Here is a 17,812-nt window from a genome sequence, read left to right on the forward strand (position 1 = left end):
TTAGTCTTTTTCTCCATTTTACGCACATTCAATTTATGAATGTGATTGTAATTTATTTTCGTTTTCTTTTTCTTTTATTTTTTATTTTCTTTTATGTAAAGTACCAAAAGGTACCTTGGGGGGCCCACTAACATAGACGTTGGGCCCTCTCCAACGGTCACATTTGTAACCGTTGGAGGGGCTCCAACCGTCTATGAGTGGAGCCCCTCCAAGGCCCCTCTTGTGTTGTTATAAATAGGGTTTCACCCCTTTGTATTTTTCATGGCTTTGAGTCAAAGCCCAAGTTCTCAATAAATCGATTCCATTGTTTTTATGCCTTTGTGCATTTGTAAGTTATTTGTGGATTGTGCTTTTTGTGCACAAGTGTTCTAAAGTGTTCTTATTGTGCTTTCGTGGTGGGTTTAATATCAAGAATATTAAGGTCTTGATATTAGTATCTTATTGGAGATACTTTCACATGGTATCAGAGCCTCGTTGGAAGAAAGAGGATCGTGCATCTCGTCTCTTGTGAAGCACCTCGAAAAACGTGCCCTCAAGCTAGTGAAGTTTTTGAGTGAAGCATTTACTTTGGGCAATATTTTAGAAGCAACTTTTGTCAAGAAAAGGTTGAAAATTCGTTAAGGTACGTATTATTTTTCATCTTCTCTTCTCTCTAATGGGTGAAAAAGACTCTCATTTCTCTCTTGGGTTTAAACTTAGTGGTTCGAACTACCATGTTTGGGCCGGCAATATGGAAGCCCATATCAAAGGGAAAGGCCTTTGGGGTTACGTTCAAGGCTCCATATCGGAACCCGAACCCAAGCTTTCTACTATAGAGAAAGGGGAAATTAAGATTCTAGAAGGAGAAGATAGACAAAAGGCCTTAGAAGAATATTCCAAAAGGCATGATGAGTGGGAAATGAAGAACTTCAAAATATTGTCTTGGATTTTTTCGTCCGTAGAAACCAAGATCAATGCCAACATCATTAAGTTTAAAAGGGCCTCCGAAACTTGGTTATACCTTGAAAAAATGTATACTTCAAAGAACTTGTCTCATAAATACTATCTCCAAAAGAAAGCCTTGACTCTTCAACAAAATGATTTATCTATTCGGGAATATTTTGCCGAATTGTCATCTATTTGGGACGAGCTTGCCATGCTCGAACCAAAATGGAGCGGAGAAGCTATTGAATTAAGACACAAACAACTAGAGGAAGATCGATTTTTCAACTTCCTAAATGGTCTTAGACCCGAATTTGAGCAAATTCGGTCCTCTCTCCTATCGGCTTTCACCTCCCCATCTATTGAAGATGTCATCACCAAGCTAAGTGGTGAGGAAACACGTATGGGGATTAGTAAAAATAACCCAAGCATCCTTGCTACACCTTCTCAAAGTGACTATGAAGTGGTTAATGCCATGTCAAGACCCGAAAATAATTTGAAGACCTACAAACCGCCCCATTTCAAAAATCAATGGCAAAATGATCGGTATGGCAAGAGAAATTATAGCAAATTAACTTGCTATTTTTGTAAAGAACCGGGACATATCAAACCCAATTGTCCCAAATGGAAGAAATTTCTTGCCACGGCTTTAGCATCCCAATCGGAGGAACGGCCTTCAACTTCAAATGAACCTCTTTCGCTTCATCAAATTATGGATGCTCTTCAACCTCTTCTCAAAGGAGGCATTTCTGGAGCCGCTATGTCATCCTCTTCCTCTCTTGGTAAGACATCTTGGTTACTTGATTCCGGTGCTTCGTTTCATATGACTCCAAGCCATTGTTTTCTTTCTAATTATTCTAAAAATTGTCTTCCATCTTTTGTCTCAACGGCGGATGGAACCCCTCTTGAAATTAAAGGAATGGGCAATTTTGAAAAACAAGACTTTTTTATCCCAAAAATTCGTCTTATACCAAAACTAAACATAAATTTACTTTCCGTTTCTCAACTCTCGGACTGTGGTTGCGATATAAAATTCTCTTCTAATAAATGTTGGATACAAGATCGCCAGTCCGGGAAATTGATTGGGGAAGGCTCTAGGAGAGGAGACCTCTACTATGTTGATTTTCTTAAAATTCCCAAGAATCAATTTTGTAATGTTGCTCAAAACAAAGATATTCATGTATGGCATACGAGATTGGGTCATCCCAACATTGTTAAAATCTCTTATTTGCCTTTTATTAAGCATCTTTGTAATAAAAATTTTGTTTGTAATGAATGTATTCTTGGAAAAATGAGAAGTCTTCCTTTTCCTCAAAGATCCATGTTTACAACAAAACCTTTTGAAATTGTTCACTCCGATGTATGGGGTCCGGCTCCAGTGATATCCAAGGGAGGTTTCTCTTACTATGTTATCTTTGTGGACGATTTCACTAGGTTTAGTTGGATATTCTTTCTTAAACATAAACATGAAGTTTTTTCAACATTTAAAACATTTCATATGATGGTTTTAAATCAATTCAATGGAAATTTAAAAAAATTTAGATCCGATTCGGGTGGTGAATACCTTTCCAATGAATTCAAAAGCTATCTTGAAAACCATGGAATTCTCCATCAAAAGTCTTGTCCCAAAACCCCCCAACAAAATGGGTTGGCTGAACGAAAACATAGGCATATTATTGAAACCACACGAACTTTGCTCATTTCCCAAAATATTCCGAAAAAACTTTGGGCGGAGGCCGCTCTTACTTCTGTCTATCTCATAAATAGACTTCCATCTAAAAACTTGGACAAGATTTCCCCATTTGAAAAATTATATGAAAAAGAACCTGATTATAGCAGGTTAAGGGTTTTTGGATGTAAATGTTTTGTTCTTACTGATAAAAATGACAAACTCTCTCCTAAGGCCATTCTTTGTGCCTTTCTTGGTTATTCTGAAACTCATAAAGGTTTTCGCTGTTATGATGTTAAGAATGATAAACTATATGTTTCCAGAAATGTAAGCTTCTTGGAAAATGTTAGTGGTTTCGAAAAACTTGAAACCAATGACGAGAATATTGACTATTCTTTTCTGTTTGATTTATTAACTGAAGATGATGATACTAGTGATGATGAAACTAATCAAAATGACGAAACTCATTCTGATCAACACATCAATGAAGAACCACATAGAGATCCTATAACTTACTCTCATAGAGATAGGAGTACTTTTAGAAGTGCCCTCGAAAGATATGATAGTGAGTCTATCCCTCCAAGTGAAGGAAATCTTCGTAGAACCGAAAGATCAAGAAGACCTCCTTCTAGGTTCATCTCATATGAGTCTTTTTCACCAAAATATAGAGCATGTCTAAGCGCCATTCACTCATACATAGAACCTAGGGATTTCGAGGAAGCACGAAAATGCCCGGAATGGATAGTTGCTATGAATAATGAACTTGAAGCCCTAAAGAAAGCAAAGACCTGGGAGTTTCAAGACCTTCCTAAAGACAAGAAAGCAATAGGGTGTAGATGGGTATTTAAAGTCAAAACTAAGAGTGATGGGTCTCTTGAGAGATATAAGGCCCGCTTAGTTGCAAAAGGATATGGTAAAAACTATGGGATTGATTATGAGGAGACTTTTGCCCCCGTTGCTCGGATGGTCACCGTTCGATGTCTTATAACTGTTGCTTCTATCAATAAATGGAACATCTATCAGATGAATGTTAAGAATGCGTTTTTAAACGGAGATCTAAACGAATAAGTATATATGGATGCTCCTCCTGGAATGGAATATCCTAAAGGAAAAGTGCTTCATCTTCGGAAAGCACTTTATGGTTTAAAACAAGCTCCCAAGGCTTGGTATGATAGGTTTAACTCCATAATGTTAGAAAATGATTTCTCATCCTGCTTTACTGATACTGCTTTGTTTGTTAGAAAATCTAATGCAGGGATTGTCATTCTACTACTTTATGTGGATGACATGCTTATAACTGGGAGCGACTCTAAAGGGATTAAAAGTATAAAATCCATTTTAAAGGATAAGTTTGAAATGTCTGACTTAGGCTTCTTAACTTATTTTTTGGGTATTGAGGTAGCTTACTCTCATAGAGGATATTTTCTATCTCAAACTAAGCTTGCATCTGAGATTATTGACAGGTCAGGTATTACAGATGATAAAGTTTGTGAAACTCTTGCTATAGTAGGAGCTAAAATGAAGATTGATGATAGTGTTCCCCTCTCCGATCCTACTCCCTACAGGCAACTAGTAGGATTGTTGATGTACCTAAGCATCACCAGACCAGATATCTCACATGCAGTGCATACGGCAAGTCAATTTCAGCATGCACCAACTTCTGTTCACATGGGTGCTATCTTACGTGTCGTAAGATATCTAAAGCACACTATTAATAAGGGAGTTTTTTTGTCTTCTTCTTCTGAGTTAAGATTAATTGCTTATACTGACTCTGATTGGGGAGGTGACACCCGAATAACTGTCACTCCACCACTGGTTTTTGTGTATTCTTAGGTGACTCTTTAATCTCATGGAGATGTAAGAAGCAACAAAAGGTGTCTCTATCATCAACTGAAGCAGAATATCGGGCCATGGCAACTACTACCATGGAAATTGTTTGGATTCATCAGTTGTTGGAAGACATGGGGATCACTATTGAAGGGCCTACCAAGCTTTGCTGTGACAATAAAAGTGCGATTTATATTGCTAAAAATCACACTTTTCATGAGCGGACCAAACACATAGAGATGGATTGTCACTACGTTCGGGAGGCGTACCTCAAAGGAATCATTGACCTTCCATATGTCACGTCCGAATATCAATTGGCGGACTTCTTCACTAAAGCCTTGTGTGCTCCGCATTTCAACTTTCTTCTTAGCAAACTCTCGGTCATCCTGCCCTAGGTTTGAGGGGGGGTGTTAAATTATATATCTAATCATTCAATGTAATATATATATTTTATATATATAAAGTAATACATATACATATATTAATATATATGTATATGTATCTACTTATTATATATATAAAATATATATTTCTGTTTTGTTTAGCCGTAGGGGTAGATTAGTCTTTTTCTCCATTTTACGCACATTCAATTTATGAATGTGATTGTAATTTATTTTCGTTTTCTTTTTTTTTTTTTTTTTTTTTCTTTTATGTAAAGTACCAAAAGGTACCTTGGGGGCCCACTAACATAGACGTTGGGCCCTCTCCAACGGTCACATTTGTGACCGTTGGAGGGGCTCCAACGTCTATGAGTGGAGCCCCTCCAAGGCCCCTCTTGTGTTGTTATAAATAGGGTTTCACCCCTTTGTATTTTTCATGGCTTTGAGTCAAAGCCCAAGTTCTCAATAAATCGATTCCATTGTTTTTATGCCTTTGTGCATTTGTAAGTTATTTGTGGATTGTGCTTTTTGTGCACAAGTGTTCTAAAGTGTTCTTATTGTGCTTTCGTGGTGGGTTTAATATCAAGAATATTAAGGTCTTGATATTAGTATCTTATTGGAGATACTTTCATAGAACCACACACTATTCTGTAATTTTTCTTTATGTGCAAGATAGTGTCAAAAAAAATTTTGAGTTTTGCATATGGGGAACGTGGACTTAATTATTTTTGAAAAATGGATAGCATGGTGGTTCAAGGAACTGGTCCTAATAGGGATCGGTTCCGAATTCTTTTTTTGAAACAGATCAGGGCAGCTCTTATGAGGGTTGGGTCTGTTCAGTTTCAAAAAGAAAGAACCGATCCACAAGTCAGGCTCGGTTTAAGCCTGGGTATCCAAATGAGCGCTGACGCTGAAATAGGCATGTCAGCAGCTCAATGTGTATTCATACATGTGTGTTAATTAATTTTGTTCATGTATGATAATGTTAATCTTGTTCATTTATGATAAGTTGTTAGATCTTCTCATAGTTAGTAGGTTGCTCATGCATGAAGGCTCTCAGGTCTGTCCCTGCATTCTATATTTTCTGAATTTCTGAACCATGGATAAGAATATGATTATGTTAGTCTGTCATGTAATTTCAATTTAATTTTTTGTGCCGACTCAGGTTATCATAAAACCGATGCATTCTTTTATGCATGTCCATGTAGTTTGCAGCTTAAATGATCAAACTTTAGATCCTTGTGCATACTTTGCTCTAAAGAATGTACATATAGTATGTAATTGGGCTTTAGATTTATTGTTATGTGTTGATTTTTAACAGTTGTTACAGCTAGGATTTAATTGAGACATATATGAATTTTCACTCAAATCTAAGTTTCTATTTAAACTAGAAATCTGATTTCTTTGACTAAATAAAGATTGGGTCTTATATGGCTAATCAAATCTGATTTTCTGGAGGATTGGATAAATCAGAATTTGTTCCACTATGTTAAATCTGAACCAGTTTATGTGAAAAGTCTGGTTTGAAATTTGATTTGAAACTTGAACTTTTTAAGTTGCCTAAAAATGTGATTTTTATTAGAAGTTGTCAAATCTGATCTATTTTGGATATCTAGACAAATCTGGAATTTTTAGATGCTGGTTCTGGTCGATCACAAAAGTTTGGATTGTTGGCTGATATGATAAATCAGATTTGCTTGGTTCAATGTGCATTCATTATTTGATGTGAATATGCATTGATGTTGCATTGTAAACACCAATTTGAATATCTTTATGTGATTTATGTTCACTGAAATTTGCAATGTCATTTAAATTGTTATCTTATTGTATTGTGGTAATGTCCGAACGACTGATAGGCCTTTGGAGGCCAGGAGCATGTGTTGCTCATGAGATGGTAAACTGTAAATGCATTGCAAAATAATTTTGGAAATTTATTTTTGAAATAATTACACTATTGATGTGACAGGGCAAGGGCCCGAATATATTATTGCATGATGAATTGCATAACTATAAATTTTCAAAATTGTTGGATGATAGGACACCTCTGGATGATTCTACTCCATATCGCCAAATGATTGGTGCCTTGATTTATGTAACTATTACTAGGCCTGATATTACGTACGCAGTTTATACTGCTAACCAATTCCAACATTCTCCTAACACAGTTCACATGAGTGTTGTGATGAGAATTGTTAGATATCTAGAAACCTCCACCTCTAAAGGTCTTTTGTTATCTTCCTCTTCCTCTCTTGAGTTGATTGCTTATTCTGACTCAGATTGGGGAGGAGATCCAAATGATCGATGCTTAACTACTGATTTTTGTGTTTCTGTAGGTGTTCTCTGGTGTCATGGAAGTGCAAAAAACAACAAAAAGTATCATTATCATCTATTGAGGCCGAGTACCGTGCAATGGCTACTACAACATCAGAGATCATTAGGTTGTGAAGATTACTTGAAGACATGAGCATTCATCTTCAGACACCCTTCAAATTGTGTTGTGATAACAAGAATACAATATACATAGTTGGCAACCATACATTTCATGAAAGAACCAAACATATAGAAATGAGTTGCTATTATGTTCGTAAAGAATTTCTGAGGCAGATCATCACCCTACCTTATGTTACTTTCGAGTATCAACTAGCAGAATTCTTCACCAAGGCGCTTCCGTCACCGCGATTTTATTTTCTTCTTAACAAAACTTTCAGTGATCACACCGTAAGTTTGAGGGGGGTGTTAAAATGTATTGTATATATGCCATTTGCATTCCTTTGTATTTTGTATATATATACATATATATAGTTCACTATGTATGTAAACTGAAATACCCATCAAGGGTATTTCAATCATTTCATGTTGTCATATGAGTAATCCACTAGGGACTGACGAGTTTTCTTTTTTCATTTTTTTCTTTTTTATTTTTTTATTTTGATTCTAATAGCTGACAGTTGCAACTGACATCTGATTGGGAGCTGGTCCAACTGGCTGTTGGACCAACCTCAACAGCCAGAAATCTAGCCGTTGGGGCTGGCCCAACTGTTGGGTCAGCCCCTTTATGCATGGGAGTTCCTATATAAAGGCACTCCCTCTCTTGTATTGTTTAAGGCTTGTTGCCAAGCATTATTCAATAAAATCCTTATTATTTTTTATGTTCTTGGCCTAATGATGCTCCAGTTAGAAGGATGGAGAAATGGGAAAATATATTAGTTAAAAGAGGTCGGTGTAGTCCTAGAAAGACATGGATGGAGGTGATAGGAAAGGATATGAATGCTTTGAACCTCACCGAGGACATGTCATTGGATAGAAATGAATGGAGGAGAAGGATTCATGTGGAAGACCCAGAATAATTTTCTTTGTTGGTTCATATCACCGACCCCAATTGTTTTGGGATGAAGGCGTAGTTGTTGTTGTTGTTGTTTGTTGTTGCTATATTTTAAGAGTTTGTGTGATTAGTCCTTTGTAGCTCTTTGTATTTGGCTCATTAGTAGCTCTTGTTCTTGTGAGTGTGCACCTTTGTAGCCACATTGTGGCATTGTATTTGTGCACTTGTTGTTTCATTACAAATACCTCCATCATAATTCCCCTATCATTTGAGTGGATGGTTTCTCTTGGATCCTAGGACTGGAAATCAGTCAAGGTTAGCTTAATATTGTGGAAGAAGGAGCTAAATGGAAGTCAGAGAATGGAACAGTGTAATTTTGGTCTGATCCACGGGCTGGACACTTTCCATTGATCATCCTTATTGAAGACCAAATCACAAAAAAATTATATAAGTCCATGAGACATATATATGTTGCAAAAAGTCTATACTAATCAAAAGGAAAATTGGTTCCTCCTAACTATCCATATGGTGTAGACAATGCTGATTTTTTATGTTTCAAGCAATGTTTGGTAAATTTGACCCCACAGATGTGTTCAGCATAATCCATTTGCTAGGAATCGGCCGTTGGATCATGATTTTTCAATGAAAAAATATGATTTTATAAGCCTTTAAATTTATAAAATTTCTGAGACCGGTTTTTGAAGCCTTGTAAAAGCCTTCTCACATGTCATAACCAGATTATCCAACAGCCTAATCCTATTAAAGAGACCATGTAGATCATATCTATAAGGTTAGATTCTAGAAAAAGAAATAAAAATTGAAAAATTAAGAATGTCCACACCCTCCTACTGTGAGGAGGAACCAATCACTCCTAATCATGGTAACACTTTGCACTGTTTGTTAAGTTTTGTTTTGCAAGCCCCTAACTATGTTCGGGACACGTGTATGGAGTGGTGGTGAAGGAGCTGATCAATTGTTATGGCAGTAGTCAGAGGAGATTAATACCCGAGCAGCTTGGAAGGCATCATATAAGAAAGGCATGATTATTCCTAGGTACAAGCTAACCTGGGTGAAATAGCATGCACAAAGAGCAGCCATCACTCTTAGGATGCAGTGCAGAGCAGACTTCTGACCCAAGAGAGTCTTCAGTATTTGGGGATGTATTTGGAGTTTTGGACACTGGTGCTGCCTTTATAAATAAGCCTCTGAATCTGGTCAATGTTTGTTCCTTAATTGTGTTGTAGCTCACAAGGTATGGAACCAGGTTATTCGTTTATTCAGTACATGGTGCAGACAAAGACATTCATTATCGCAAGCTCTAGCAGAATGGAGTTAAGTATTCTTTAATGATAAATGGTTTGAAGAGGTTGGATGGTGACATTCCAGTTGGTGATCAAAATGTTGGGAAGTCAGGAACTGAATTTTGTTTCAACATGGTCTTTGACAAGATAGAGTGTTGGCTGACATTCTCAACAATGTATGAGATTACCTGCAGCCCATTTTGAGTAATGCTTAATATCTGGTGGAGCAAATGGACATTCATGAACAGGTGGAAACCACTTCCTCCAGGGTGGGTGTCGTTCATAGTCTATTGTGTTATTAAAAACAAATGGATGATTGGATTTACGGCGAGGAATAACTCAGGCTACATTATGCACATGGGATGGATGATGAGACTCTTTATAGCTGGTGAGAGAGAATGGAAATGGTGGAGGTCTATTCTTGGAGACATTGAGATTTGAGACTTATCAGGTAGTGATTGAGTTATCAAGAAGGGATGTGGTGGAGATTTTTGCATGGGCCATGGAAGGTCAGATCTAAGGAAGGATGGTGGAGAATTCTGTTATAAAGTTTTTCATGAAACTCTCTAGGCTTTAATGCACATGGATTTCTAAGGAGTGGAATCATATCCCTAGAAAGTTAGCTAATCTAGGAATCTTGGATTTTGATTGTTTGAGGAAGGATAAACTACCAGACTGGTTTCCTTCATATTTGTCTATTTGTTGTTATGATGAATTTGTGAACTGGTAGGTGTCTGTCAAACCCCAGCTTGCTAATCCCAAAAAAAAAAGTGTGCCCGAATTTCAGACTGCCAACTTAAATGCTCCCCTAGATGCCCCTTAATATCATCAAAAGAGCTAGTCTTGATCCTCAGAGAGAGAGAGTACATGAAAGCAAAAGGATAACTGTTTGTATTAAGAGCTTAACAAGCATCAATAGACAAAATAGATCTAATATGGTAGAGCCTCGATTCAGAAGTAAAAAAAAGGTGTTCCTCAGCATCGAACATAAAAATCACTTAATGCAATTTGTGGCAGAGATCTGTCATTTCATATGTCATAACATAAAATATGCAATTAAAAAATTACCAGGCAAGTTTTCTGATACAGTAGAATCGAGAACACTCTCCCCCACGGCTTGAATAAACTTGGGGCCACCAGTGATAGCTCCTTCTTTCTGACTTGTGACAAGAACAACCAGCCCTTTATTGCCGCCCTCCTCAATTGTGGGATACCAGCGCTCTAGCACTTGGTCAGCAAACTCAAAAGCATCAGCTTTGCTCTGCAAGCATAAATTTTCTCTATAAGAGACTGCTCTCTAAGCATGCAGACAAACATTATTTTCCCAAGCACGAACTCTAGCTTTCTAAGCTTGCAGTCCAACATTCTCATCATTTTTTTTCCAAATCGGAAACAACAAAAATTCAATGCCACAGAGTTCTCTCACAATCCAAAATTGTATTATCGAGACGATGGATTGTGTGTCTTACAATAACGAATCAATAGAATAAATGCTACCAAATTCGCAAAAATAACAGTTCTTCCATTCTGAAAGGCACTTACCGTGAGTTTGCGCACGGTGACGAAATTGATGTGGAAATTCTTCCTCGACTCCAGATCAGAGAGAAGGCTCTTCAGATCAGACTTGGTGACTCTACTCAGCACGCCGGCATCATCGACGACGTACGAGTCGGTGGGCGGGCCGCCATTGAGGACGTCGAACTCGGATGCTAGCGCAGTTTCAGAAGGCAGGACAGGGCAGAAGCTGATGGCCAGAGAGAGCGCAAGTGCAGCTAGGCCATGGTTGAGATTTGAGAACCAAGTTTTGGGGTGAAATTGTGGCAGTCCCAATGTGGGCAGGAGTGGTTTTTCACGAGAGGTGATGGTGGCCTTGCACAAAGAGATCTGAGGAGATTTTCTGGGTTGTAGTGAGGGTGGGGAGAAGGGTTTGGAGAAGAGGGGTTTGGGGTTGAAGAGAGAAGAAGAGCAGAAGATGGTGGTCGTCTCCATGTTGGTGGAAGACAAGGGTGGAGGGGTGACGCTTTTTTCTCCCTCCTCTGATGGACTATGTAGATTTGGATTCGGTGGTTGGATTTGAATGTGGATAAAGTGACGTTAGTTTTTGCAAGCAGCCAACGTCTATTTTGCCAGCCATCCATGGCCCACCCATCAAGGTAGGATAGGGTGACAGCCATAAAATCTTAAAGATAAAAGCTTGGCAAATCGAGGGCTTACAGGGTTTGGGGGGATTGACCAGGGGCATGCTAGTTACGCCAATGAGCCACTGAACTAGCTGTGAGAACCAAGTTGATGGCTGTCTTGCATTGAAAAAAGACTTCCTAGTCAAGTGGTGTATTTGAATAACAAGTCCTCACCTGGTCAGGACATTCAAGAAAAACAAATTAGTTGGGATAGAACTGTCAAAGAATAATATTTTAATGACTATAACTGAAAGATGTTTAATATTTTGGCTATTTGATAAATCATATTGACCATCGAATGAATTATACTTGATGGTTGAAGCCTTGGTGACATAGTATGAAACAAGAAAAGGAAAAGAAAATAATTACCAACGAGGGCTCGCTTGTTGGTAAGAGCTGTTAGTGTACGTCACCATATGTTAGGACGTTGCAAGTTCAAAACCCAATGGTATGTTGGGTAACTGGTGAGGGTCAGACTAACCCCAGCTTGCCTATAAAAAAAAACAATAATTATAGCGTTAGAAATATCTTCACGATAGTTGTTCCAAGAAAAAGAAAACATTACATTACACGGTGGTTCGGTTACTTTATTTTCACTCCAATCCTAATAAATGGTGTTGGAAATATCTTCACGAGTGGGAACTAAGAAGCGAGGAGTGTAGCTATTGCGCTTTTTTTTAAGTGACAGTTGAACCATCGAGTGTAGACTTAAGTGCAGGAGGGTTGGACATAACTTTAGCTTTGAAATACAACCAAACTTGCACTTAGCACCGAGAAGGCTGACCATGACACGACTACACTGAGCAGCTTGAGGGAGAGCACAAAGAAGATGAAGGAAGAGCAAGAACTCTCTTATGAGATACCAAAGGCAGCTAGGATTTAGATAGACCCCAGCTAAACGGTTAAGAGGACCATTTGCAAGCGCCCATAAAGGCAAACATGTAGCATGTCCTTGCTAATGCTCAAACAAATAACGTTCACCCATAATGGCTCAAACGGCCACCCACAAGTAGGGCTGGTAAACAAGCTAAATGAAATGAACAGGGCATGTTTGGGCTTGGTTTGGCTTGGCTTGGCTTGTTTACCAGTTGATTGAGCTCGTCGCTCGGCTCATGTTCATGTTTAGCCTAGCCAAGCTCAAGCTCGGCTCATCCCTGAATAAGACAATTCAAGCACGAGCTGACTCGTGCAAAAAAATTTCATGTTATTTATATATAGAATATACATATTCTTATATATTACACATAAAATATATACTTTTATATGTTATACTTAATAGTTCATATTTTATTATATACATTTTTTCATCCTTCTCTTTTTATATATATTTTATGCATTTTTTATATATTATACATAATATATATGTTTGCATAAATATATATAATATAATAAATAATAATAAATAAATAAATAATTTAAATTCATGTGCAAGTGTGTCAAAATTATCAAATATATACTCATTTATAGATGATAAGATAAATATGCAGGTTATGGTAAACCTCTCTTACTCTGCCTGTTGGTTACAGTAAAAGAGGGTAACCTGCGTTGGTTATGATTATTACCCTTACAAGTTACAATAAAAAAGGGTAACCTATGCTAGTTATGGTAAAGGACGGTAACTTGTATTGGTTGTAGTAAATCAGCCATGTATCACCCTAACTCTCAAGCATATACTCATGTTGTGGCTGGTACCCATAAAGTAGAAAGACAAAGAGCATGAGGGTAGTTACAAGTACAGATAACATTCATCCAGCAAAAACAATATCCATGATGGAATAACTTTCATCATGGGATGCTAAACTTAAGGAAGCAACTCTATAAAAGAGAGAAGTTACATAAGTTCGAGGAGGACAAAAAGAGGAGATAGGAAACAAGAAAAACCAAGTTGTCAAAGTGATAGTGTATTCAAGGGAGCCCAAGAAGACATGAGAATCTGATGGACTCACAAGCCCTAATCTTCTTCTTCCTTTCTCTCTCTCTTTTCTTCTTCTTCTCGCTTATAATATAAGCATTGGGAATCAAAGGCTACTGAAAAAGTGAAGAGATCCCGAAATAAAGTTCAAAGTTTCTATATTTCAATTTGAGTGTTAAAAAAATCAATGCTCTAGTTTGGCACGCCCGATTGGACCTTTGCCTGTTTCTCATCTCCCTTTAAGAGATGCAACAATGGTAGAAAAAAATAAGAGTTCAAAAATCAAGTTGGTGCTCGCGAGCCTATTAAATGACATCAACACTTTGCCTATATCTGCATAAGGGGCCATTTTACTAGAAGCAAAGCCAGAGCTATACCGGCGTCCTTCGATGGCTTGGAAGGCTTAGCCTTGAAATTTGCTGCATCTCTAAAGAGAAAAATATTGAAAGGCTCTCCTACGCAAAAGATGCTAAAAGGCTCATGTTTTTCACCAAAAAATGAGATGCTGAAAGGCTCTCTTATGCAAAGGATGTCGAAAGACTCATCTATTTTATCCAAAAATGAGATGTCGAAAGACTCTCCTACAAAGTGAATGCCAAAAGGTTCTGACATATTTTCAAAGAAAGACATATCGAAAGGTTTTCCTTATGTTCAAGAAAAAATACATAAAAGTCTTTTCCTTAACATGAAAGAAGAAGATGGTTGGACTTTGGTGGTTCTTAAAAAATTATGTTCCTTGAGAAAGAGATTTCTAAAAAATGCATTTGGTGTTATGTCTCCTATAGTGATGCAAGAGGGAAAACCGACATCCATACTGGTAAAGGTGACATCACCAACCAGCCAAACCCCTTTAACACCTGTGACATCACAAAGGGCATCACTGGTTGAAAACATGATCAGCCATAACTTACCCATACAAAAAAAGGTAATGTCATGGGCTGAAAAGGTGACATCACCAACTATCCAAACTCTTTTCTAATAAAGGTGACATCACCAACCAGCCAAGGCTTTTTAGTAGAAAAAGTGACATCACCTAAAGTAAAGCTGACATCACCAACTAGCCAAATCTTAGAGGTGACATCATCAGTGGCAAATATGACATCACCAACCAGCCAAGGCTCTCTAGCACTTGTGCTTGAAAAAGTGACATCATATAAATCAAAGGTCACATCACCAACCAACCAAGACTCTGCAGCACTTGTGCTAGAAAAAGTGACATCACCCAAAGAAAAGTGACATCACCAACCAATCAAGGCTCTTCAATAGAAAAAGTGACACCACCCAAAGAAAAGGTGACATCACCAACCAGCCAAAGCTTAGAGGTGACATTATCAGTAGCAAATATAACATCACCAACCAGCCAAGGCTCTCCAACACTTATGCTAGAAAAAGTGACTTCACCTAAAGCAAATGTGACATCACCTAAAGCAAATGTGACATCACCAACCAGCCAAGGCTCTCCAACACTTGTGCTAAAAAAAGTAACATCACCCAAAGCAAAGGTGACATCACCAACCAGCCAAGGCTCTTCAATAGAAAAAGTAACACCACCCAAAGCAAATGTGACATCACCAACCAGTCAAGGTTCTCCAACACTTGTGCTAAGAAAAATGACATCACCTAAAGCAAATATGACATCACCTACCAACAAAAGTTTATTATCATATGTATCAAAAAAGGTAATGTCATGGGCTGAAAAGATGACATCATCAATTAGCTAGAACTTACCTCTGCTAGTAAAGGTGATGTCACAAGCAACAAAAGTGGCATCACCAACCAGCCAAACTTCATCAGCACCTTGTTAGCATAGATGACATCATCAGTTGAAAAGATGATGTCATCTACTAGCCAACACCAAGTAACTCCTGACTGGAGAATGGTGACATCATCAGCCAGCCAAAGTGTTATAAAACTTACGTACAAAGTGATGACATCACCTATTGGCCAAAGTCTCTCAATGCCTGCACAACTGAAGATACCATGCAAGGTTACATTAACTTTCAAAAGTTACCATCCCATGCCTTACTTTACTCCTAGACAGCCATGTAAAAAAGGATTTTGGAAAAATACAACTAGATCCAGATATTCAAACCCATTATTTGAAGAAGATCAAATCTCACTTCCAAATAGTCCAGTGGCAATGTCTATTATGATGGTTGGAGCAGAACAAGTATTGACCCTAGAAGAGTAATTGCATTACTCAGAAAAATAGTTCAATAGAAAATTTGATCAATTTAAGGTAACAATGACTTCTGGACCTTCTCAAAGTTATTCTAAATCATATCCAGAACATGTGAATAAGGTCTCTTATCCTCCAAATTATCAACCCCAGCCTTTAAGAGATCTAATGGATTGTAGTGTCCAAGAGAATACTTAGCCCATTTCATAGCCCAATGCGGGGACACAAGAAATAATGGTGATTATTGTTTAAGACAATTTGTCTTGTCATTGAAAGGACCTGCATTTACTTGGTATAGCCATTTAAGTCCACACTCGATAATGAGTTGGGAAGAAATACAAGATAAATTCTTGAGTATATTTTATAGTAAACAAAGAATCATCACTACATCTGATTTAGTGAAAACTAAGCAATGACCAGATGAACCAGCCATAAACATTATATTTAGATGGAGGGATATGGCTATCTTATGTGAAGAGCAATTGATAGAAGTATGAGCTGTAAAGATATGTATGAAAAACTTGCAACCATCTATTTCACATTACATGATGTCAATAGAACCAAAAACATTTAATCAGCTCTTAGACATTACTCAAAACATCGAAATGACCTATGATAGGTCTAAGACAAATACTAATGAAAAGAGAAAAAATACCCGCAATAAGGCTAATGCATATTGCAATATGGTTTAAACGGTGTTGAATCTCAAACCAAAGGTTAATGAACCTAAGAATGAAAAGACTAAAGACACCAAAGATGATTGTAACAAGAAAGGCAGTATATAGGGTATGGCCAAGACTACCGTGGAAGAGAAGTTAAAGAAGAAATACTCTTTTAATGATGATGACATAGAAAAGATTTTGGAGTACATGTTAGAAATGGAAATGGTTGAGCATTCAGAGTGCAAAAGACCAAGGAAAGCGAAACAGATAAACAATCTTAAGTATTGTAAATATCGTCGTCTTACTAGTTACAAGACGCAAGATTGCTTTGTCCTAAAAAACTTTATTCAAGATAAGATCAATAAAAAGGAGCTAAGCTTGGAAAGATGGGCACCATCTAAAGAGAAAGTATCAGCAAATATGACCACCATACAATTTGGTTCACTTCCTCTAATAGAATTGCCACAAGTTGTACTGGCTCAACCAATTCTACCTCTTGGTTCCCAAACGGCTCCCCTCTCTGAACCTCAAATAATAATAGAACCAGATTCTTAAGTAACACAACAAATTCAAATAAATAGAGATTGTTGTTGGGATTTGAACTCATGCTATGAGAGTTCTGGTACTTCTTCATATATAAAGGATGAGTTGGCTGATGGGTATGGCGACAATCCAAGGTATATAACATGTACCCAAAAGTCGCAAGACCAAGAGCGTATTCGTGAATAGATTAAAGAAAGTCAAAAACATAATTCTAAACCCATCATACCTACAGGGTGGGGAGAAGAATTTTAAGTTTAAATGGCACCTAATAATGTAAATATTAAAGAAATTCATGAAAAGGATGAAGGAACAAAATTCGGCACACTATGCAATCATATCGATCTGGTTGAAGTAGGAGCTATGGAACTAAGGCCAGGCAGACAATTGCTAGAAAGAGAAACACCTACTCAACAACCAGTTCAAGAAGAAAGACAAAATCGAAGGTGTTGTTCGCCTATAGTTCATGAAAATGTTAAAGCATCTATCAAGTATAATGTAACCGTTCATCTCAAAAATATACCAACATTATTAAGTGTATATGATGCCATGTTATCTCCTGAGATACGTCAATCGTTAATACAAGCACTTAGTAATCTAGAGTGCTATATGACATAAATTAAGTAAAATGGTGATGAATTTGTTGGAGAGATATAAAGTTATTTTGCCTGCCTATCATTTTCTGAAAAAGATTTTCAAAATGTTAAGAAACCCCATAATTGACCTATGTTTGTCACAAGAATAGTTGAATCACAAAGGATTTCCCAAATCATGATTGATTCTGGATCCAGAGTAAACCTCCTCTCATTAAAAGCCTTAGATCTTGAATTTTCTGTGGGGCAGCTGATGAGATCCAAACTCATGACACAAGGGTTTAATCAAGATGGTCAAAAATCCCTTAGAGCTATTGAACTTAAAT

The 17,812-nt window shown here is 37.4% G+C and overlaps 1 protein-coding gene across 1 annotated transcript in view; it reads right to left on the reverse strand.

Moving 5' to 3' along the window:
• Window positions 1-11,461, reverse strand: part of LOC149851332 (UPF0603 protein At1g54780, chloroplastic-like) — a 39,373-nt gene extending 27,912 nt beyond the window's left edge. The window contains exons 1-2 of the mRNA XM_090000165.1: window positions 10,963-11,461; window positions 10,489-10,681 (exon numbers count right to left, since the gene is read on the reverse strand). Of these exons, the coding sequence (XP_089856291.1) occupies window positions 10,489-10,681; window positions 10,963-11,409 (640 nt within the window). The 5' untranslated portion in view covers window positions 11,410-11,461. The remainder of the gene's footprint in view (window positions 1-10,488; window positions 10,682-10,962) is intronic.
• Window positions 11,462-17,812: the final 6,351 nt, after the last annotated feature.

This window comes from Nuphar pumila, chromosome 1 (assembly GCF_984573655.1).
Source record: "Nuphar pumila chromosome 1, dmNupPumi1.hap1.1, whole genome shotgun sequence".
Classification (NCBI taxonomy): Eukaryota; Viridiplantae; Streptophyta; class Magnoliopsida; order Nymphaeales; family Nymphaeaceae; genus Nuphar; species Nuphar pumila.